Source organism: Xiphophorus hellerii, chromosome 23 (assembly GCF_003331165.1).
Source record: "Xiphophorus hellerii strain 12219 chromosome 23, Xiphophorus_hellerii-4.1, whole genome shotgun sequence".
Classification (NCBI taxonomy): Eukaryota; Metazoa; Chordata; class Actinopteri; order Cyprinodontiformes; family Poeciliidae; genus Xiphophorus; species Xiphophorus hellerii.
The window spans coordinates 4,812,548-4,836,245 of record NC_045694.1 but is presented as its reverse complement, the minus strand read 5'-3'; the positions used below and the strand labels follow the sequence as shown (position 1 = coordinate 4,836,245).

General features: G+C 40.3%; 1 protein-coding gene across 2 annotated transcripts in view; it reads right to left on the bottom strand.

Moving 5' to 3' along the window:
* fat4 (FAT atypical cadherin 4) overlaps positions 1–23,698 on the bottom strand; it is a 130,172-nt gene that overhangs the window by 5,685 nt on the left and 100,789 nt on the right. The window contains exons 7-15 of one of the 2 annotated variants that reach the window (XM_032554566.1): positions 22,662–22,842; positions 19,139–19,389; positions 14,038–18,387; positions 11,522–11,626; positions 10,964–11,271; positions 6,615–6,700; positions 5,605–5,784; positions 5,026–5,150; positions 3,365–3,582 (exon numbers count right to left, since the gene is read on the bottom strand). In XM_032554566.1, coding sequence (XP_032410457.1) covers positions 3,365–3,582; positions 5,026–5,150; positions 5,605–5,784; positions 6,615–6,700; positions 10,964–11,271; positions 11,522–11,626; positions 14,038–18,387; positions 19,139–19,389; positions 22,662–22,842 — 5,804 coding nt within the window. The remainder of the gene's footprint in view (positions 1–3,364; positions 3,583–5,025; positions 5,151–5,604; positions 5,785–6,614; positions 6,701–10,963; positions 11,272–11,521; positions 11,627–14,037; positions 18,388–19,138; positions 19,390–22,661; positions 22,843–23,698) is intronic. The other variant, XM_032554567.1, reaches the window with a different exon arrangement.

Below are 23,698 nucleotides of genomic sequence, written 5' to 3'. Positions count from 1 at the left end.
ATGCAGATATAAATGAGTAATTTTCCTAACAACTGTTCAAAATGAGAAAAATAAGAGAGTATAAAAGGCAGATTTGCAGTGTTTTTAAAAGGTCAGAAAATTGCTCCAAGAATTATTTAAAAAGGCCCTCATGTATATTGTCAAGCTTGAGGGGAGGAGATTTTCGTAAATATCTGTTGTAGAATCAGAGAAAAATATAGAGATGATGTACAAACAGGAATTCCAAAGTTTTTTCCCTCTGTTTGCTCAAATGTGAGGAGAAGTATTGTTTTTCTCCTGGCATATGAGGATTTTTGTTGCCCAAGCCCTAAAATCAAAGGTTGTATTTCTTAAACTTTTTTAACGTATGACTATGCCACTGCAATTTATTTTAAGGCTATATTTGCTCTTGTTACTGTAAAGGAAATAAGCTAAATGACAGTTTTATCAACATGTGAATATAAACATTTACGGTAAAAATACCAAAGATGACACAGAACAAGATAGTCAACAAAATGCTTACTCCCACATTTTTTTCACTGTCAGATAACATTTAGAGAGAGGCAGCTACATAAACAACAGCAACAAAACTGCAGCTTCTCAGATTAATGCAATGCGTTGTCATGCCAACATTCATCAGGACTGATGGGAGGAAGCCTTTCCTGAGTCTATACCAAACTGCTCTCAGAATGGGATGCTGAGGTCAGAGATCAGAAACAAAAATGCAGCTTGACAGTCATAAATCTTTCTCTTGCCAGGACACGCTACACTCTGTCATGTTCTCACTACTTGCATGCTTTTTACTCATGCCGTTCACCTACAGGATGATCAAAAGCCTGCAAACAAATGGATTCACAGGGAGTGCAATGCTTCATTCTCTGACTTAAGGGAAAAAAGCACACAATGTGTCTTAAAGCAAAATTAATAAGCCTCCTTTTGGCATCGGCTATGAGTTTGTGGCTTTCTCTGCGAATGGTAATCTCGTGTTCTCCTCACTTCGATGGAAAAGTAATCTTGTTCTCCTCCCTTTACAAAGAACCTAAAAGTCAGCCATGATAAGTAGCTTCCGGAAGAATTGATTTAAAATGGGAAAAGCACACCAAGCCAAAGAATACAGAGTTCTCTGAAGCTGGAAAACCGATCATGAGACTTATTTATTAAACATCTTGTTTTTTTCACATCACTGTTTATGTAGTTCTCTTAAAATATATACCTGAACAGTATGCATTCCCACACCAAGTTTTTTTTTGTTTCGTAGTTGTTTTAATATTTTAGAAAGCTGAGATTTGATGAGCACCAGAAGCCATTCTGAGCCGGAAGACCAAATCAGAGCTGAGAAAGCTTCATGTTGCAGTGGGAAGTGGTCGATTGGGCTGAGATGTCTGAAGGGAAAATTGAAGGCGTCGAATGAACGTTCGGGCCTCTTTGGGCAGCTGCCCAGGATCAGTCAGAGAGGGACGGAGGAGAAGAGGAGAGGGATGAAGGGGAGGTGTCTGAGAAAGACTGGTGGACTTTTCCTACGCTCAGTCTGTGCTGATGTCTGCTGGTGTTTTAATACATTTCTGGTTAGAAACAATCAGCCTCAACACAGTGGCAAAACATTTCCCTAGTAAGTCTAGACAGCCACATTCTTTTAGAATCAGGAAGTCCTTTGCACGTTCTGCAGGACCTTGATGGTAAACAATATCAACAAGATTTTTGTTTGAAATAAAATGCTTACAGTGATCTTTCTTTAATACTTTCTTAGTTTTAATGTTTTGTTCTTTTTTTTTAGGAAAGCAATAACCCACAAAAGAGCTGCCCAGTCAGACCAACAACCTTCCTAGTCACTGCACACTTTATTTTCATTTTTAGCTTTTTTGTTGTAGATTTGTTGCTGTGGTTGGAACTATTGTCCTGTTGATGACCCAGTTGGGGCGAAGCTTTATCTTTAAAACTGATATTTTGGTGTACAGAGGAGTTCATGATCGACTCCATGAGGGTGAGGTACCCTGGTACCAGGACCGGGCTTATTAGTTAAAGTGAGGCGTACTGTTCTATTTTTCCTCAAATAGACCATCTCTAACTTGGTTTCATCCATCTAATGAACATTGTTCCAGAAGTCTTGAAGTTCACTGAGATGCAACTTTGCAAATGTAAACCTCTCTGCCATATCCTCTTGGTAAAACTTCCAAACAAGTGATGCTTATTCAGTTTTTGTCCATCCATCTAGCTATCCATTGTCTACACAGGTAGGGTCATGAGGAGTGATCATCTTTAAGGCTACTGTTGATGTCTTTTCAGCGAGGCCTTGTACTAACACAGATCTGAGTGCTCCAAACTGCTAAACCTGCTGCCTTAGAAAAGGTGATGACAGTGATGATCATTTATTCAAGTGCATTTGATTTGAACAATGTAGTTTTTAGCCAATGCTATGGAAGCAGAAGGGTATGGTTCATTTTTACTTTGGTTTATTAAAAAAATGACAGCGTGGAATCTGTTGTGTACTTACTTTGTAATACACTCTGATGATAGAGCAACTTTAGTGCAACTTTAATTTTGTGCCTTGGAGGTCTTATACCCCCCCCCCCCCCCCCACACACACACACACCCCAGTGCCATGTTTTTTCTCAAATTTAGTGAACAAAGTCAGCATGTTTATGCTCTTAGCAGAAACATGCTGCACCCAGCAACTTTCACAGTTTTCTGTGTGGCCACTGGGCACATTTTAAGTAAAAATAATTTCCAGAAAGGTGTAACTGTGCAGCTTTTGCTGTACATTTATCCCACAGATAAATAACCAACAGACCCAGCATCAGACCCAAGTATCAAAGGTGTTATGCTTTTTGTCTTGGTTCTTGGCTGATGAACTGTCTTCCCTGGCTGAATTGATGAGGATACATGTGAGCTTTAGGGCTTGCTGTGCTTGGTTTGGCATAGTATCACCAAGACTTTACCTTTCAGTACTTTCCCAGCTCAATAAACCCAGTATTTTTCTACAGTCTGTGATCGCTTTCCGTTTTATGCTGCATCCCACAAGCCCGGTCGTAACAAAAAATGACTGCCGGTTCAGGATTTAAAACTTTTAGCTCATCGTTGGAACACACAGGCTGAAACGTCAATTCGTAAGAGCCAGAACTGAGATTTTACTGGTAAAAATGTGCTTTTATCTCTGCCTTGTACTGCAAGGTTATTGAGTGTGAGATCACTTTTTTGATGAGGTGCAGGGATGAGCAGACTAGTGAATCACGCAAACTTTTATCTGGAGATATGCTCCTAGATTTTCACCATTCATTGCCTCAACTGGGTGAAAACCTGAACTTAGAGGTGTAACAACAGAGTTGAGAAGTACAAGAGGACATATAGGCTCATGAAAAACAAACCTTTTTGTTGCTTCTTTCCTTACCTTAACAGTGGTGTAGTTGCTGCTTTCCTGAATGTGCAACAGAGTGCCAGTCTTGCTCCGTGTCCTAAACTTCACTTCCAGGCTGCTCGGGCTGATCCCGTTGGACGCCACGCCCTGGAGCGACTGCCTGAGCAGGACGTCACGTTTGGGTCCCTGCTTCAGGGTGTAGTCGAGGCGGCCGGTGCCATCCAGAGACAGTGCAGTGTCTGGTGTCATGTCTGCAGGAAAAAGACATAAATTACTCAGAGTCCCTGCTGACGTTACAAACGTTTCATATGCCAAGTGAAAATTTCCTCTTTGCTCTCGGCGGGCTCAGGGTATCGAATTATTTTCCCAATTCCTCAGCCACAGCTACATATTTGTCCCCATACTCTCACCAGCCATTACAAATATCCTTCTAGTATGCGAGGGAATCCCCAGAACAGCCGATTTGTCTTTGAGTAACACATTAAATCCTCACATGCACGCTCTCAGGAACCGGGGCTTACAGAAAGAACCGTACCAAAATGCCTGAAATGTGAATGGAATCCCCAAAACCTAATGCAATATAAATGTATGTGTTTACTAACTTTTTAAACCGTTAAGTGCATGATATGATTTCATGTTCCAAAGCACTCTAATACCTGTACTTCAGCCAAATATGAGTTTAACAAACACAACATAAGCCTTGAAGCGATCATACGGCCAGTATGTGCAGCTGAAAATCTGTGAAATCAAAACTCAAAATTACATGTCTCTATATGACAAGGATTGAAATGTAAAGTGCAATCAGTTGTCATCCAAAAAGTTTTCTTTTGACCTGATGACCTTTTTTTTTTTGTCATTTAAAACAACAAAACTGTGGTTCAGTTCTCACTGTGATATGTTAGGAGGAGACTGACAACAACCATAAACATACAGCCAGGGCCACAATGTTCAAGTCAAACTCTAGAACTAAAAAGGAAAATGTCTAGATGTGTGTCTTGTAAATTTATATCAATCTTAGAGTATTTCTCCCATTTTTTTTGTTGCAAATGTTTGATTTTATAACCTTACTAAACTTCAGTGTTTTTCATTAAAATTTCTGACTTACAATGTCAGTGAATATCCTGATTCTGAGGGTTTTCTCAAGTTCTTGATGGGGGTAGAGAGGGCTGAAATTCTTTCTTCCCTAAATGGGGCTACGGCATAAAAGGTGCTTCATGTTTTACACTAATAAAAACCTCCATGAGGCCAAAAAAGGCCTCAGTGAGTCGCTTCTCATTCTACGATGACCCGAGGAGGAACTGTTCTGGTTCTGATTAGTGGTATAATTTTTCTCCTAATCTGTCATTGCAGACTCTAGATCTCCTCTACAGCATTTTTTTTGCACACGACTGCGCCTGGATTAAAAAAACATGGTTCTGTTTTTGCACGCTGTAAAGTGAACCAGCAGATTTCCCACCAAATTGAACCTGATGGCAAACACACAACAGTTTCCAGTTTTCTCAGTAATGCTACTATTTGTTTCCAGTAAGAATATGTAATCCACAGAATTGATGTGTACTGGTACTTCACCAATTTTGACTTTACGGATTTATGCAGGAAAACAAAGGCAGTTTTATTGGTGGCCATTTTCATGAGTCATGGAGGACCGATCATATAGAATTGAGAAAATTACAATTCAAAGGACAGATACTTACACTTTTCGCAGAATTTTCCCGTAAAACCGTCCACACACCGACACTGCTGCCAAGACCAGTGGTCCAAACAGGTGCCCCCATGTCTGCAGGGGCTGGCGGTGCAGGCTCCTTCCAGTCTTGGGCATCTATAGACGACACACAGCCATACAAAATCCCCACAGTCAGACGGGCACTTTGACAACTCAGCCTCACAGTAAGAAGCCTGGGGGTCTGCTGGAAAAGAAACTCCAAAAACAGGAGCAGATGAGCTTTGATTTGTCTCCCAAAGTGGCAGTAGAAAAACCATTAAAGAACCCTAGAGGATTAGCATATTAAAAGATCTGCTTTTGCCTCACCATTCACTGCTGAGATAGAAGAGAAAATATTCAGCAACTACTTTTCCTTCCTCAAAGGTCTGCCATTTGTGGTTTAAAAAAACATCTTTTTAAAAACTCTCGGGAGGATTTGAGAGTGTGAACAGATGTCCCACAGCAGGAGCCGAGAAGGTTAAAGAAGATGGTTGGACGAGAAAAGAGGGGAAGAGATAGAAAAATGGAGACAGTGAAGGCATGTCGGGGCCCGAGGGTTAGTGCTGCGGACCTGTCAAGGATGCCACGCGATGCCAGGGCCTGACTGGGCTCCAGAGGGCGGCCATTGACGGCGAGCTCCATGATGCAGCCGACAAAGTCGTGGGTGGCGATCTGACCACGGCGATGAAGGACGGGTTCTATCGACCTGACGCCGCCGACAGAGAGCCGGTTGGGCTGCACGTCCAAAATCCTGCAAATACAGGCACACAAACATGCTCACAGTCAGATGCATTCGAGCAAAAGTTTTCACATGCACACACACAAAACTCATATGTGCAAATTGATAGTAATAACATATCTCATACAGAGAATCTTCTGGAAACGGGCAGATATGCACTTTCAAAAATTAATTCTCTAGTCAAACATCAATTTAAACACAAAAATCAACAACTGAAACATTGCATTTTTCCAAGTGCTGTCACTGCACATTAAAACTTTGATAGTATTTAATTTATTACGGTACTAAAGCAATTCTAACCAGGTGGGTTTTTAGTCTAGGTTTAAAGGAACACAGTGTTTTGGCTGTTTTTCAGTTTTCCGAAAGTTTGTTCCAGACTTGTGGTACATAGAAGCTAAATGCTGCTTCTCCATGTTTGGTTCTAGTTCTGGGGATGCAGAGCAGACCAGAACCAGACCCCAATTCAAGACCCCACTAAGCAAATATAATAAGAAGGAAGATCAATCTACTTTTATTTAGTTCTGCATTAATTGATATATCAGTTTTTCTGTTTTGAAAGATGTTGTCATAGTGTTGTCTTTGTTTAACTGAGGAAAATCACACATTTATTTTAAGTCATACAATGGTTCTACAAAGCTAAAGACAACAAATAAAATCTTAAGATTGTTTGTCTCCTGGAGCACAGAAAATAACCAACAATCACCACAACAGCTTTAAAAAACACAACATATTTTTGCCACAGCACATAAATTATGAGCAATATTTTCTTATTTACATTTGGATCAGTTAAAGAATCAGCTGCTGTATGCGTGGGTGTGTGTGTGTGTGTGTGATTCTCATACCAGTCAGTGTGAACAGCCACGTTGCTAACGGCGCAGTATCCTGGTTCCTGATCCTCACCGCACAGATCCACAGTAAGCGATGCTGCCTGTAGAATGACAAGAAACAAAAAGAAGGTAAAACATTGAAAGAATTATGACCAGGGATCAACCTAAATATTCCTACCAAACTATTCCTGACGCACAGCTCTATCTTTCCCAGCTTCACTAAGTGTTCCCTTGGAGAGCCAATCCACCCAATAAAAGTCTTGTAAAAGTATTTATTCCTCTGTTTCTCACATTTTGTCCCCAAAAACACAAACTTCAGCATGATTTTTATTGTTTTTCTGTAAAAAGGGGAAAACATAGCCAAACTTGTAAAGTGTGAATCTTAAAAAATACGGCATACATTTGTAATCATCCTCCCTGTATCAGCCCATAATTTGCAGCCATTACAGTTGTAAGTGCTAAGGGTATCTGTCAGTTTTGAAACTGTTGTCCATTATTTATTATAAAAGAGCTCAAGCACAGTCAGACCAGATATAAAGCATCTGTGAACATCAGTTTTTAAGTCCTACAAGAGATCCTGAATTGGATTTAGCTTTTCACTTCAACATGAAGATACTTTTTGTATTGAGCTCCTTTCAATTTTCTATCAGTTCTGACCAGCTTCGCTGCTATTGCTGAAGAAAGATTTTTTTTCTGTGATCCTTCTGGCAGATCAAGTAGATATAAATATGATCTTTAGATACAAATACAGGCTTTTGTGAAGAAAAAAATGGGACCATGACAAACAATTTAAAATCTTTCCCTCTTTTGATATGTATTTATCCAAACAATTCAGCTGAAAACAAGCAAATCTGTTCAGGGGAAAATATATAAATGCAATATTGCAATAAATTAGTGGGAAATAATAATAAAACACACTTCTTTAGAATAGTTCAATAACATGAAACTTTGGTTTGTATGTTGTCATGCAGTTAGATTTCTTCCTCCAGGTCAACAGCATGCATGTTAAGATTAATTGGACCTTTTAAATTGGCCGTAGAAGTTAGCCTGAGCATGCCTGGTCATCCGTCTTTTTTTTTTTGTCCTCTGATGGACAAATTGGCTGTTCAGGGAGTAACTCTCCTCTCACCCAGAGGCATCTGGGTTGGGGGTCCAGGACCCCCTGCTAACCTCCACAGGATTGATAAGGTGCCGCTAACAGGATAGATGCAGAACATACTCCAATGTTAACTGATTAGATGTAACAGGTCCTCTGTGCCCAATTACCTTCCTTATTTCTACAGGCCAATCAAAATATTCAGTACAAGAATAAGCAGATTTATTCCACTCTTTATTGTGATTAACTTTTAAAAATGATTCACTGAACAAACAAAATACGTGTTACTTAAACAGCTGTTAACATTTTTTGACAAAGTGATTATTTTACGTCTTGTAAAGAGTTAGGTGAGAAGATCCAAAATTACTTCTGAGCTCTATGTTATAAAAATACACCATCTGATTGCAGACAGAAGTGGTTTATTTTAGTTTGGTAGGCAGATGAGAAACAGAACTGCTGTAGGGAGAAAAATCTAAGAGCAATATCAACTCTTCTTAAAAAAATGTAAATGCTCCTTCAAATTTGCCTGAAAACAACCACAGATTAGGCATGAATTTGGCTTAACCTGAAATACATTAAGAATAAATTGCGGCATACAGATGCACAACTAATAAGGGAACCCAGAACCACTCAAAAGGGATCCCTTACTACCTTTCAAACCTGGTTTGACTTGATCTCAAAGATGGATGGCTGGATGATAAAACAACCCACCCCTAAGTCAGAGGCAGGTTCTCCATCAATCCATCTTCCTCCACTCGTCTATTGCCAGATTGTTGGAGCAAAGGTGATATCAAACATTTTCCACAAATGTAATCCATTTGGTTTACTCTGATGTGTTATTATCTCTCACTGGAATATTAGTGTACAACATCACACTAATATGGACACATAGGGGTTGTGTACAACATCACGCAACCCCTATTCACCTGTGAATGTGGAGGTGATTGGAACATCCTTACATTAATTTGGAGGGATTCTCAATAGTCACAATAAAATCCAAGGACAAAATTATTCCATAATGCTTAGATGTCAGTTTTTCCGACTACTTATTTGAATAGATTAACTTCAGGTTTTATTAACTAATTATTTGTTCTACTGCTATAAATGTCTTTAATTCTGCATGTTCAGGACTGAGTATGACCTCAGTCCTTCACAATGCATATAGACCGACAAAAACATTTTATTATTTGATTCATATATGTGATAAGAGTGGCACAGAAATGCCAAACATTTTTCTGTTTCCTATACAGTTTCCTGTTTTTCTGTCAATGCCAGTAAAGCATTCGCCCAGATGTGTGTTGTTGTTTCTGCATTCTGATGTAGGGAACGAGCCCAGGAGGAAGAAACGAAATGTGCCGGTGAGGAAACTGTCCGGAAAAGTGTGTGAAAGTGTTGAAAAACCGGAGCAATCACGCTCCACCTCTCCTGGAGTTTAAGTAAACACAGACCGCACCGGCCCGGATCTCTGACACAAATCATCCCCACAGAGCAAACATACACACACACGCACCCACCCACACACACACCCAATCTCTGTTCAGTCAAACACACACATGGACACAAAGTCTGCAGAGAGGTAAAAGAGCATTCACGGATGCTTTTTCTTCAAAATAATAAAAATAAACAACATTTGAAATTAGGAGCAAATGCAGATAAAAATACGAAGCCTGCTTTTTGTGTTCTGCTGACACTGATTTAAAACTGCTGACAAAGTTTTATTGTTTTCCTCTGCCAAATTTAACAGAGCGACCACAGTTTAGAACTGTGCCTTTGCTGTCCTACATCTGCTTTCCCCCTTTTATTAGGACAAATAATTCACTTAATCAAAAGCTTGTTCTTCATGCTTTTTGACAGTTTCCAAAACTAAACGGTCACACTTCGTTTTCAATCTGCCTTGAAAAAAAAACATTTGAAGTTTTCTTGAATTGAAAACAAACTGTTCTTGCTTATATCAACTTGTTTCTGTTCCCTCTACTGTCAAGTAATCAGTAAGTGTTTTTACATTTGTAATTTCATCCATACTTTGCCTGTTGTCTTTCTATCTTTCTACTTTTTCCAGAGGCTTTCATTAGATAGTTAAACTGGCATTCATTGTAAAGACACTTTGGGTTTTTAGAATAATGACTTAGATTATAACTAACAGACAAATCTGATCATTTTGAGGAAACATCTAGCTAAGAGTTAACATTTTTTGTATCTACAGCAAAGAAGTTGAGATGCGTTGATGGACAACCAGAAATGTTAATATTTTTTAAAAATTGAGAACCACATTCTAAAATTATTGTAAGGAATTTCTCCATGGTGGATGAATCACCCAGCTTCGCCTTGACTTTAAGTTTTTTTCAAAGCAAGAAATAAAATTGCTGATGCATCATTTAAAATTAAATTTAAACATATCTATTATTATTTTATATGATTTTATGCATTTGAGGAGAATTTGAAAACAGTTCTGCATGCACACATGATGCTTATAGCCTTGATTTCAACACCGTATATGACCTCTGAGCTCTGTCTGATCACTCTGAAACTTCAAAGGGAAGTCTGTGGTTTCTGCCTGTTTTTGACATCATAACTCTGGAACAGGAACTGGAAACTGACCTGATGCCCGACCACAGAAATGACCCGCATCAACTTCTGCAAACATGGCCATCAGCATCACTTTACAGTGCCTGAGGGACCCGGCGTTACAATCCTGACATTTCTCACTCACTCTTCAAGAGCACAAACACCTCAATTTTCACAGACTCACAGTCCTCAATATGAGCTGTATTCCTTTCCAGGCCATCACTCTGCAACATTTCAAAACTGACAATTTAACGATTTTACCGGCTTCCTATGAAACCCCAGTGCACTGCTGGAAACGACAGATCTAAAGTCCAGCAGCAGCGGAACATTTGGAGAAACCTGACAAAACCCACTTTGACTTTTTTCCCCTCTTTTTGCCACTGTGCTGTTGGCATTGAGGAGACACTCATTCAGAGCCCAGGAGACAAATTTTCATATTTCAGGGCCATTCTAAAGCCTGGTATCATAAATCTCAGCAACCAGTAACATGTAATTACACGCTATAAAAACTATAAGCCGAGCTATCAGTGGTTTGGGGTTTTAATTATCATCTGAAGAGACTAAAGCCAAATATGAGTGCAGAATTAAGCCGTAAAAGCTCAGGACATTAACATTGTTGAATGCAGTTCTTTTAGTTTTATCACTCTTTTGGTGACTTGAAGCTAATAGTAATCATGAAGCTGTAGTAACAAATGCCTCTTACCATCCCAGCTCTCCTGGCGATGACTGTGTGGAACTGGCCATCTGAAACTTTAATCATGGTCATCAGTTTGTAGGTCCCGCTGCCCAGGTTAAAGGAAAAACGCAATCTGCCCTCGAAGATCTCCAATGCCAGGAACTCGGCCTTGTCACCAGTCTGATTGTCGTGGTTGTACATCAGCAGCGCGTTGCTCATCAGAGTGGCAAACTTGATGTAGATGTAGTTATTGTTGGGATCCAGAGAGGGAAACTCCATGTAGGAGAGCTCCTCAAAACCATAGCTGTTCAGTTCACAGTGTTTGCCAAAAACACCTGAGGAAAACATAGATAACAGATGGCTGGTTCAAATTCAAAATCTACAGAAATTTACAGACCTAAAATTTATGCTTACACTACTTTAAGCAAATTATCTTGTTAGATCTTTTGGCATTTAATGAAAACAAAACATACAGAGCATGAAAAATGAAGATGGTGGCAGCATTTGCTTAGGAAACTAGGGTTTTAGAACAACATTTATCTTGTTTTCTTTTGTTTTTCTTGTAACTTTCCTTTCATTACTTACCAAACGGACAGTGACAGTAATATCCATCCAACCGATTCTGACAGGAGCCGCCATTAAAACAAGGGTTACACTCACAGTGATTGATGATGGAGTCACACGTTTTGCCTGAGTTCACAGAACAACACAAATTAAAATGGATGGGGTGGTGAACAACACAGTAAAAATGCAGAAGACAGAGTTATGGAGGCCTTTCATGACACCCAAAATGTTTCTGGCACAGCTTCACCGACTTCCAAGATGCATGGAGAAGGTCAAAGATCTGATGAAGTGAAGACTCCAGTAAGACTTGAAGTGCTGAGAAACAACTTTAGTAGAGCAATATGGCCTTCAATGACCCTGACGAAGGCCACAAGCTGAAATGTGCAGGTCTAATAATAAAGTTGTTTCTAAGCACTTCAAGTGTTGCTGTGATCTTCATCTTATTGTGCCCTTCATCACATCACAGCTGAGTACTGCTCTGCAAAACAAATAGGTTTTACCATTTAGTGAACCTTATGTTGCTATCTACTGTAATGGGAAAGTAAAAGAAAGTACGTCCACCTTAATTTCTAGGAAAATTACAAGGGCAATAACCATACAATTAGAAAACAAAGTTGAAGACAAAATGGAAATGCTCTTCCTTACAGAAAAAGTGATGTGTCATTGCTGATATCTTCCTGTCTTGGCATTGTGCTAACATATACCTCTGTGCTGCAAATCAGTAAATGTACAACTCTATTGCTTGTTTTTAGAAGTGTTCACACTGATAAATCAAGCTGACTGACTTTGTACAACACAAGTTAAGGTTTAAAGATCAGCGCATTTTAAAATGCCCTGCTTAATAAAACCCTTGTTCTAACGTTTCTATGGCTGAATTTCATCTCTTTGGTTGAATTTCAATTGTTTATGAAATTGTTAATGTAATTTCATAAACAACAAACTTAATTAGGGAAAGCCTAATGATCTCATTGAGTGGGGAACAATCAGGCTTAACAACCTACTGCAGGCTGTTTTTTTGGCTATTTATTGCAGTGCAGACAAACAGCTGAAATGTACATGGATGGCTGCCACAGACGCAAGCAAAGGTTTAACATCTTGATAAGGAATGTGACAGTGGTAATAAAAACAACAGACAGAAATGATGCGTGGCACATGGTACAAAAGAAACAAACTGACTGTGAACTCTGGGAGTAAATTTAATGCTGTAAATCCTGAGACATGTTGCTTAATGGAGATGGATTTAGCTGCCAAAATCCAGTTGTGGAGTACAGGAAGTTAAGAGTTCAAAGGGAGGGCACAAAAACTACTGTTGGTCACTAGGTTCATTTCTGCATGAGAGTAGTTCATCTTGATAAAACTTCTAGATTTGTGGCCATTTTTTACCTCCATAATAAAAAGGGACAGTAATGACTTCACTTTGGGCAAAGCGCCTGTGCAGCATGCTTTCAAAATGTCTTTCAGATGCTGCAGCCAGAGGTTAAACATCACACAGGATCCAAATGGCTGTTCAAACTATTTCCACTTAAAATCCACTCCCCTTTAATTCAGGTCAATAATGCACTGTGTTCATTACATTTCCAAATTAAGAGGCCTCATTGGATCTTTTATAAAGCTGCCCATTTGTCAAATAACTCAAAATGAAGCCAAATAAAAAATCCATGATGAGGAAATCTCTCTTTGTGTAATACAGTCAGGGAAGGATTCCTTGTGTCTGTGTGTGGTCAGAACTGCCAGTGCATGAAGGCACAAATGGAAATGAAACCCCAGCGAACTGTATGTGTGGTGAAGACTGGATCTCTGACGAAGGTCAGATTTGTATCATCCTTTTTTATTAAAGCAAACACTGCAGGCTGATATGAATCACAGCTGATACTCCCCAACTAGAAACTAAAAACCAAAAGAAGTGGCTACGACATCTACTGGAAACAATAAGAAGCAAATACTTTGAATGTGGGCGAACTTACTCAAAGATATACAGTGCTTTGCAAAAGTATCCATACCCTTGTATGTTTTTCGCACTGTCATCACCATTTCTATATCACAGACCACAATAAAGTTGTGTATTATTTTAAAGGGCAAAGGACATTATAACTATTCACTTTGTGTTGTTTGAATAATTCATAGTTACATTTTATTTTATGTTATATAACTAAGAAATTATTCCTTTTTACAGCTATGGTTTCTTTATAGCATTACTGCTCTAGCAATGTATTACGAATTCATTAGTTGTCTCACTGTGTTTATTAAAATTGGCTTACATATTTGAAATAAAGATCAATATCTTTCAAACATTAAGCCTTATTTTTGACAAATCAGAATCTGAAAAGTGTGGCATGGATTTGCATTTATAAATATTTTATTTATTTTTTTATTTCACCATTATGCTGTATTTTCTGTGGGATTACGACACAAAATTTGAATAACATATAAAGAGGCATATTGTTTTTGACATATAAATGTGAAAACATTCAAAGGGTATGAATACTTCTGTAAACAGCTGGAAAAGACACAAAAAGTGACCTCTGTGTGATTAATACCTGCAAACCCAGACTTGCAGAGGCAGTTGAAGCCACCGGGGAAGTTCTGGCACAGCGCCCCATTCTTGCAGGGATTGGAAAGGCATTCGTTGACATCCCTCTCACAGGCCATACCGGTGAATCCCTCAGGACAGGTGCAGGTAAACCCCCCAACCAGATTGTGGCAGGTGCCACCATTGTGGCAAGGCGATGGCTGGCACTCGTCGATGTCCATCTCACACAGGGCTCCTGCGTATCCCGGCCTGCAGCTGCAGGCATACGGCTGAAGGGGGTGGTTGGAAACGAGGATCACAGGGACGCTTTCTTCTGTCTTCATATCAGGCCCGACACTGAGACGCCGCTTGCAGCTGCCTCCGTTCTGGCATGGATTGTGCGTGCATGGATCATGGTCTACTGCATCTATTTGCACCCCACTCTGTCTGTATAAAATGTCTTTGATACTCTGGAAGAATGTGGCCACGCCGCTGGGGTTCACATATTGTCCGTGGCCCCGTTTCACAGCTGCCATCAGGAAAGTCTGATTGTTGAGCTCAAATGCTCCATAAAGCAGCACCCCTGTGCCTAGTCCTGCTAGCTGAGAGTTGGCAATGCGTAAGAAGCTGAGGTAGTGATTGGTGAGAAAGCTTGTGACTCCATCAGAGTGCAGTCTGATGAGGATGCTATTGTCTACAGTGGCATTGTTGAAACCCATAAAGAAAACTTTGGCTGTGCTACTAACCGATCCATGGACACCATCACTGCTGCGAATGGTTAGTTCAAATGTTCCGTCTGTTGAGCGGGCTTTAGCGTTGAGGTTACATGTTCCTGTGGGGATAGCAAACAGGCCAGATGATGGAGGAATAAGGGAGCAGTGGAACCGATCATGAATGTCAGGATCTTGTGGTCTAACATCTCCCAAAGAACCTCCAGAAAATGTGTTTCCGAAGTAGTGGACATAGATTTCCATAGATCGTGACTCTGATGGGTTATCATTCTGATCATTTATCTTAACATGAACCGTTCCAGTGGAGGACATCTGAGGCACACCAGAGTCCTTGATCACCACATAAAGGTAGAAGTCACTAATCTGTTCTCTGTCAATTTCCCGGCTGGTGGTCAGGATGCCAGCTGAACTGAGACTGAAGTAGCTGTTGGCAGAGCCAGAACTCAGAAGACTGTACAGGAAAGGGCCCTGGTTGGGAGGTAGATCCAGATCTGAGGATGTCAGGGTAGTGACTGCAGAGCCAGCTCTCTGGTTCTCCATCACCTCAGTATAGGTGGTCAGCAATGTTGGACCGTTGTCATTGATGTCTTCCAAATTCACAATGATGGTGGCGCTTCCAGTGGCAGGAGGCGTGCCCGTGTCAACTGCAAGAACTGTCAGATTATAGACAGGAGTTGTTTCTCTGTCCAGCTGTGCAGCCACAGACACCTGACCTGTTTTTGGATTTATTGTAAACACATTTTTGTTAAGTTCAGGATCAATGGAGTAAGAAAACCTGCTCCAACTGGGGACAGAGTCTGAATCCTCAGCACTTACAAAGGTGACAAGCCCACCAGGGGATAGACCTTCACTGACCTGCACGTCGTACAGGTCTTGGGTAAAAACAGGGGGATCATTGGCATCAAGAATAGTGATATTAACAAACACTTCATCAATATCTGCCCCATGGATGCTTCCTGCATTCTTCGCCAACACCTTCAGGGAAACCTTTTCTTCTTTCTCACGGTCCAGAGTGCCTGTGACATAAATCTGACCAGTCTTCTTGTTGATGCCAAAGCCTTTCTTTCTGCTTCTTCCAAATATGAGATAATAAACCACTCCATCCTCTCCCTGGTCCCGATCACTGGCGAACACTTCCCCAACAACAGTGCCTCTTGGAGCAGCTTCTGAGATCTCAAAGTAGTACTGTTTGGAAACAAAGCGAGGGACGTATTCGTTGGCTCCCTTCAGCTGGATGTTGATGTTGGCAAAGCTGCAGCGCTCCTCATCAGGGACATTGAAAGCCTTCACTGTTAAATGGTAAACCTGCTTTGCCTCATAGTCTAAGAAGCCCTGGGTGGTGATGGTACCTGTGTTTGGGTCGATAACAAACAGATCACTGTCTGATGACTGAATCACATACGCCATGACAGCGTTTAATCCTGAATCCCGATCTGTAGCATTCATTTTGAGCACAGTGGTGCCACTGGGGACGTTCTCCTGCACAGAGGGGAAATACTCATCGGGATCAAAAACAGGAGGGTTGTCGTTTACATCAGTGACTTGTACTGTGACTGAGACATAACTTGATTTTGCAATCCATCCACCATCAGTAGCTGAAACTCTTAGTTCATGTTGGTGCTGCTCTTCATAATCTAAAGAATTAGCTAAGGATAACACACCAGTTTTACTATTCAATGTAAACAAACCCTTATCATTGCCTGAGGTTATACTGTAAGTGATAAGGCCATTCATTTCTTTGTCTTTGTCTCTGGCAGAAAGAGTTCTGATTGCTGTTCCCACAGCGAGGCTTTCAGGTACTGTGGCTGAAATTTGGCTTTGCGAGAACTCTGGTGTGTGATGGTTTTCTTCTGTCACTACAATTTTCGCCGTTGTTTGTGCAGACAAGGGAGGATTTCCTTTGTCCCTCGCAGTGATGTCAATGAGGAAAATCTTATTTATATCAGACGTCAGGGAAGCAGCAACTGTAATCCACCCACTTATTTTGTCTAGTTTGAATTTACTGGAGCTGTTCCCTCCTGTTATCAGGTACTCAATCTCAGAGTTAAGGCCAAAATCTTTCTTATCATAAGCTGTGATTTTTATTAGTCTGGTGCCGACTTTGACACTTTTAGTGACAGGAGTGAAGTAAGTGGTGGAATCAAACTCAGGAGGGTTATCATTACTGTCCACTATATTTACAATCACTGTTGTTTCACTCATTAAAGGCTTCACTGCTCGGTCTGAGGCTGTCACAATGAAGCTGTGCCGGTTTATATTTACACTGGCAGCACCAGTCGAGTTCTGATACTTTAACTGCTGCTTAATGAACACCTCTCCAGAGCTGGCATTGATTCTGAAGTACTCTGACTGGGATCGGATGAAGTAGAAAATTTTGCCGTTGACTCCCTCGTCTGGATCTGTGGCCAAGACTTGTGTGACCAGAGAACCAACCTCTGTGAGCTCCGGGTAGTCCAAGTAATAAGATGGACGGCTGAACCTGGGAGCATTGTCGTTAATGTCTGTTATAAATATTGTTACGTCTGTGCTTACTGTCCAGCCAGAGTCATGAGCAGACACTTTAATGATGTAGTGATCTGTGTCTTCTCTATTAAGAGGCCTGCTGATAGTTATGTCCCCTGTGCTTGGATTAATACTGAATGGAAGGCTGTTATCTGTAACAGAGTAGCGGCTAACGGCGTTTGAACCAGCATCCTCGTCTGTGGTTGTGACTCTGGTAACGGTGTAGCCAACAGGTGCATTTTCAGCCACTGTTGCACTGAATATCTTGGAAAACCTGGGAGCATTATCGTTCACATCCAGCACATTAATTAGTACCTTAACTGCTGTGTTTTTTGGTGGTGAACCTCGATCAGTGGCTTTCACTTTTAGTGCATAAAGCGCCACTTTCTCTCGGTCCAGTGGCCTAGTGGTTCGTATTTCACCAGTGGCTCGGTTGATGCTGAAACTGTTCTCCTTGTTGCCCTCGGTTATAGCGTATTCCAGCTGTCCATTGTTGCCACTGTCCAAGTCAACAGCGGTGACCATCAGGACTCGCTGTGGTGGTAGGTTCTCCAGTATCTCAGCATGAAACGGGTCCTTATCAAACACTGGGTGGTTGTCATTCACATCCAGAACATTTATTTCTACTTTCTCATAGGAAGAGTAAGGGGGGAAACCCTGATCTCTGGCTTCAATCCATAGAACATATTTGGAAATGTGCTCGTAATCCAGCGGATGTCTGATGGATAACTCGCCTGACAGCTGATCTATGTGAAAGGCATAATCAAGGTTGCCACTTGCTATGTAGTATGACAATGGTCCACCCCTCATAGAAGACCCTGTCACTGTTGTGACAATGTGGTTGGTGGGTTGATTCTCCAGAAAAGTAAACGCCCGCTCCTTCAGCTTGATAATGGGGAAGTTTCCTCCCGTAACAAATCGCACCGTCACTGTGGTCGTATCCATTTTTGGGTTAGCTCCACCGTCCTTTACACGGACTGTCAGCGTAACCTCTGAACTTCCAGACAGCCTCTCATTGGCAGTGATGGCGCCTCTTACTGGATCGATCTTGAACTTCTCTGAGTTCCGACCCATCAGGGAGTAGTGCAGCTGGGCATTAGAGCCGGAGTCCTCATCAGTGACGGTAACAGCAAAAACCAGCGAACCTGAAGACACAAAAAAGAAAAAAATGATATATTTAACCCTAACAAACAAACGAAACACCAAAGGAAGAGAATGAAAGCTTAATTTCTTGTACATATGTGTACCAATGCATAAACAATACAGTCACTTGATCACTTAACAGAATTTTCATGTCTTATCCTCTCCAACAGTTTAATAAAAAATAATACAAAATAGTTATAATTAATCTAATAAAAAAATACAATAAACATTGGACTGTATCTTGCTGAATAAGCATTTAAAATCTATTATGTTTTTAACATAATACAGTACTTTGTAATAAGTATTTGAACATTTCTGATTTTCCCACAGAATGTTTAGCTTGAAATACATTCCAAAATATTCTGAAACTTCTTAATTGAAAATGTTCAAATGTTCACAGGTTCTTCTCACATGTTAATGTGTATCCATGTTATGAACATGTTGCATAACAAACACCTTTTACTCTCCATGTGAAGGTCATCCATGACTACTGGACAACTGGAAAAACAGCAATCTTCCTCGTGATTGTGTATATAAGATTTATGTAATAAATATCTTTTTTTTGTTTTAATGTTCTGAGAAACTGAATTTCACATTTTGATTTTCAGCTACAGTCTTTTGACTTTTTCACTACAATTTCTGAAATATATTATCTTTTCAGTGATACATTATTTTATAACCATGTCAACCAGATTTGAGGAGTAAACAGATATACCAGGTGAATAGTGTAACATTTTAGAGCCCCTAACTAACCTGTTGCAGTGGAGGCAGGGATGTGGGTCACGTAGGGGTGATGATGGAAGCGTGGAGGATTGTCATTGATGTCGGCCACCGTCACGGACACGGTGGCGGAGCTCGACAAGCCCTGGGGCTGCCCTCCATCTGTCGCAACAACTAGCAGCTGGTAATTGTCCCTCTCCTCTCGGTCCAGAAGGGAGCTGGTAATAATCTGCCCTGTTGCAGGGTTGATGGAGAACTGGCCATGTCCCCCACTCAGACTGTAGCTGTAAGAAATAAAAATATCAGATATCAGCTGTGGTAGTATCATGTTTATTAGCAAAACACCTATTTGCTTCTGGATTGTGGGGCTGCTTTGGGTTTTAATAAGGTATCAGAAATGAGTTATTACAGGTCAAATATTCCAATTAAAAGAGGTTTTATGTGTAACAGTTTGTCTGAATCAAGTCAAATACTATACGTAGGCATCCAGTCACATCAGATACAGATACAGTTTTCTGATTTATTGTTCAAAGAGTCACAGTAAGTTCAGTGTGTTCTTTTGACAAGAGCTGCAAAAACCTTCTGTGAAAAGCACTTGCCCCATGACAAATTTCTCATATTTTTATGTCATACCTAAATCTTCCAGAATCTCAAAATGAATTTTAGTAGAAACATAACCTGAGTAAATAGAAAATAGTTTTCATAAAATGATTCCACATATTATGGGAAAAAGCTATCCAAACCAGGCCCTATGATGTCCTTGTTAAATCATGAATTAACAGTTATTAATCACATTTTGGGAGTACTTCACTAGCCATACCAAGGCCCAGTTACTGTCCTGTAGAAGTTAGCACATCTGTCAACATGAAGTAGCCTCAAAGGCTCAAAAAGTAACATCTTATGCTTTGTAATGAAGAAATTCAAAAACAAATGAGAAACAAAATTATGGATATCTGTCAGTATTACTACTGTGTTGTTACTGAGTACCAAAACCTACTAAGGAATTGGTACTCATGCAAACCACAGTGGAAACATTGATGAATCAGGTTGCCAGGCAACTAAAATTACTCAAATAGCACAATAACAACTCACCAAGAAGGTCATGGGAGAAACTAGAACAACAGTTTAAAATACAACAAACCTCATTTGCCTTAGGCAAGAGTCCATGGTAAATAGCATCCATGGGAAAGTTTCCAAGTGCAAACCACATTTGCCAACCCCACCCGAACTAAGATGATCCACAAGATTTTGGCAAAATAGAGACAAAATAGGAACTCATTGGAAGGTGTACATTGAGATAAGTCTGATGTAAAACCGTTGCAAAAACAAAACAGCAAGTCCACCCCTGACTGGCTAAAATAAAATAAAGGTTTGGAGTGGCCTAGTCAAAGGCAGGACTTGCATCTAATTGAGACATATTGGTGTGAGTTTAATTTGGCCATTTATGCTTGAAAACCATCTCGTTGCTCATTTGTAGTTATTTCACTTTATGACAGCTGCCTCAACAAATTATTAGGTTTAGAAAGCAAATACTTCCAGCTCAGTTTGGATATATAAAATCATTTTGCATTTATTCTGGTTAGCTCTATCTAATTTTAGAATTTGATTTCTCTGAAGTAGAAAATAAATCTGTAACAGAACAAATACCTGTCTCAGTACCAAATTAATATTTTTGTATGAAAGAGTGAGACATGGTTTAAAAATGTACAAAAAAAACCCCTTGAGAATTGCACTACATACAATGCAACCAAAATATGGCTCCTTTAACGACATGAAGGGTGAAGCTCATCTGGACTGGGAACCAAGCAGGGGGCCACTCACTTCTATTTTCAAATAAATATTGTGTTTCATCCTTTAGCTCATGAGTCTCCATCAGGATACCAGCCTTAAATGTAAACTGACACATACATGTTCACACCAGAACATATTTTGAAAAGCTTTCCCCCTACAGAGCTAGTACTACAAATGGCAGGACAATGTGTGAACTTCATGCAAAGCTTATTTAGATATTCTCACCAATATAAACTGTCCACAGATGCTTGTGGTTCAGTTCAAGTTTTATGTGTAGATGAGTTGTGAGAATGGAAACTAACAAGTGAAGGTAACCGGTTCTGGACTCTATAAAAGGCCTCGAACCCCTGATGGGCACCATCTCCTACTGTCATCAACAATTAGCATCCTCATTACTGTGTTTTGGGAAACTGGAACACGCTGTGGTACCCCCAATGTGCACTCAGTGGGGTTGCTGAGGAAAGAGGAGGGGCTGGACCTGAGTCAGCATCCATCTTTAGAGAGATCAGGCCAGAGGTTCTTAGAAGCCCCGCCCCCCACACACACATGGCAGAAGCTATGATTATGAACACAGTTTTCATCCAAGCTTGGAAATAACAGCCTAAACAAAAACTTTGTTTTTTCACTAGAACTCTGCAAACTGAACCACTGTCATGTACTGCAGTCACCCCAGAGTGTCATAAAAGCCAACCAAAAAAAGGTAAAACTGAGTCATGATCTGAACTAAGATGACATTATAAAAGCAGTTTGGAAACAACATAAATTCCAGAGGCAATCTGTTTGCAATAAAATCAAACTGAAAACTATTCCTTGTAAACTATGTCCACATAATACAGTTGTCTTTCAGAATGATTCTAACCTTACTGCATCAAGCACATCATTGCCAAATCTAAACAGTGTGTTGGCTGATCCATTGAATAACAGAAAGTAAGAAAAAGTTTTCCATTCATGGAACAAACAAGGTACATCCCAAGATCTAGTCTTTGACTGGAGCATTTCAACACCTTGATTCTTAGCATTTTCTGTCATTCTGTTATTGACCCTATGTTGTTTTAGGAATTCTTATCCTTTAGACTAAACTTCAGCTTGCACAGATTATGTCACATTTGAATATATAATATTTTTATATGTAGAAAAGTTCATGGTCAACTCCTCTGTTTGTGAAACAAGCCCAAACCATGAGTCCATTCACCACTGTGCTTTACAAAACTAGGTTTTCTCAAATATGGGGCAAAATAATGGTTCATCATCTTTTCTTCGCTCTTATGTGTCCAAAGGACATTTTTCCATAAGTACTGTGGTTCATTCAGATAAAACTATGCAAACCAAAGACATGCAGCTGTACTTATTTTAGAGAGAAGAAGCTTTCGTCCTAATTTATTCCAAACAAGTCATGCTGTTTCTCAGAGCATTGAACTGACTGACCTCAAATTGAATTTAATGACAATAATATATGATGGTTTCTTAAATATTTTCCACTTCTGAATAATCTTCAATAACTTCTACTACTCTGGACCTGACCTCAAAACCATTAGTATTTTGATGTGTAGACACAATGGCTTTTTTAAAGTCATTTCTGATGTCGTTCCAGCCCTGCATTGTGTGAGCACACACTTGTATGGTGTAGACAAGAAAATGGCCACAACTCCTGTGTTTACAGAGTTGGTAACATTTGCAGATGATCAGTTAATCAGGTGTGTACTTACTATTTCCCATAGCTGGTCTGTATAGTCACAATATAAGTGCATTTTTTTTATCAGTCTACCTTATAATGCCGTTGTTGCCCACGTCTGCATCAGAGCTGTTGACCAGAAGCACGTCCGTTCCTGTTGGGGCGTCCTCCATGATGGTGGTGTGGAAGGTGGAGGCGGTAAAGACGGGGATGTTATCGTTGACGTCATCCACTAGAATGGTTACCGTCCCCGTCCCACTGAGGGATGGAGAGCCTGGAAAGGGAGGAAGTAAAAGATAAAGTTATTTCATTACAATTGCTTTAAAGTACGCTTTGTGCCACTGCAAGTTGGGAATAGAAACATCTGAACGGCATTATGGGTCCAGTTTTCTGATGCAATCCAGTGATTTACTGTGTCGGACTCATCATGTAGTGGAACATATACACTGAGCCAATTGGTATCGTGAGAGTTTGTCCACACTTCTCCTGCTTCATTTAATTCAAGCCAGTGTGTTTAAAAAACGTTTTGCATTTCCTTTGGTTCTGTCATATCAACCCACTTCACAGGAGAACACATAAAATTTCTCTGAAACCCAATCTGTTAGTCGTCCTTCCTGGGGATTTGGACACCTATAGATTTAATCTCCACACTGAGGGATCTATTTTAAGGTGCACAGCAGTCAGGCAGTCAGTCAGTGGAATTTGAGCGAGGAGAAGTGCTATTTTCAGCAGAAATCCAAACATCTTTTCCTCCCAGAACTGGTGATGAAACGGGCCAAGCTAGGCCCTGTGGGGTTGGATTTTAATCAATAGCAGATGAAAATGAACTGCAATGCAGGAAAAAAAAATAAAATCATACATCTGCCTTCCTTGAGCTGGTCTTTTATAATCCTTCCTCAAATGGCACACTAAACTGCCTAATCTATATTCCAAACATAAACACAAGTTCAGCCTCGTTACGGAGAGTCACTCTGTGGGATTTGGGGACATCTCTGAAAGCCTGGAGGTATTTTCACTTCTTAATGATGCGCATATGGCTTGTAGAGTAAATACTGAGCACCTGAGGAGGGAGAGCAGGCTGAGATCTGAAAGCCTTGAGAGGCATTTTCATCTCCTGTAAACATAAAGTT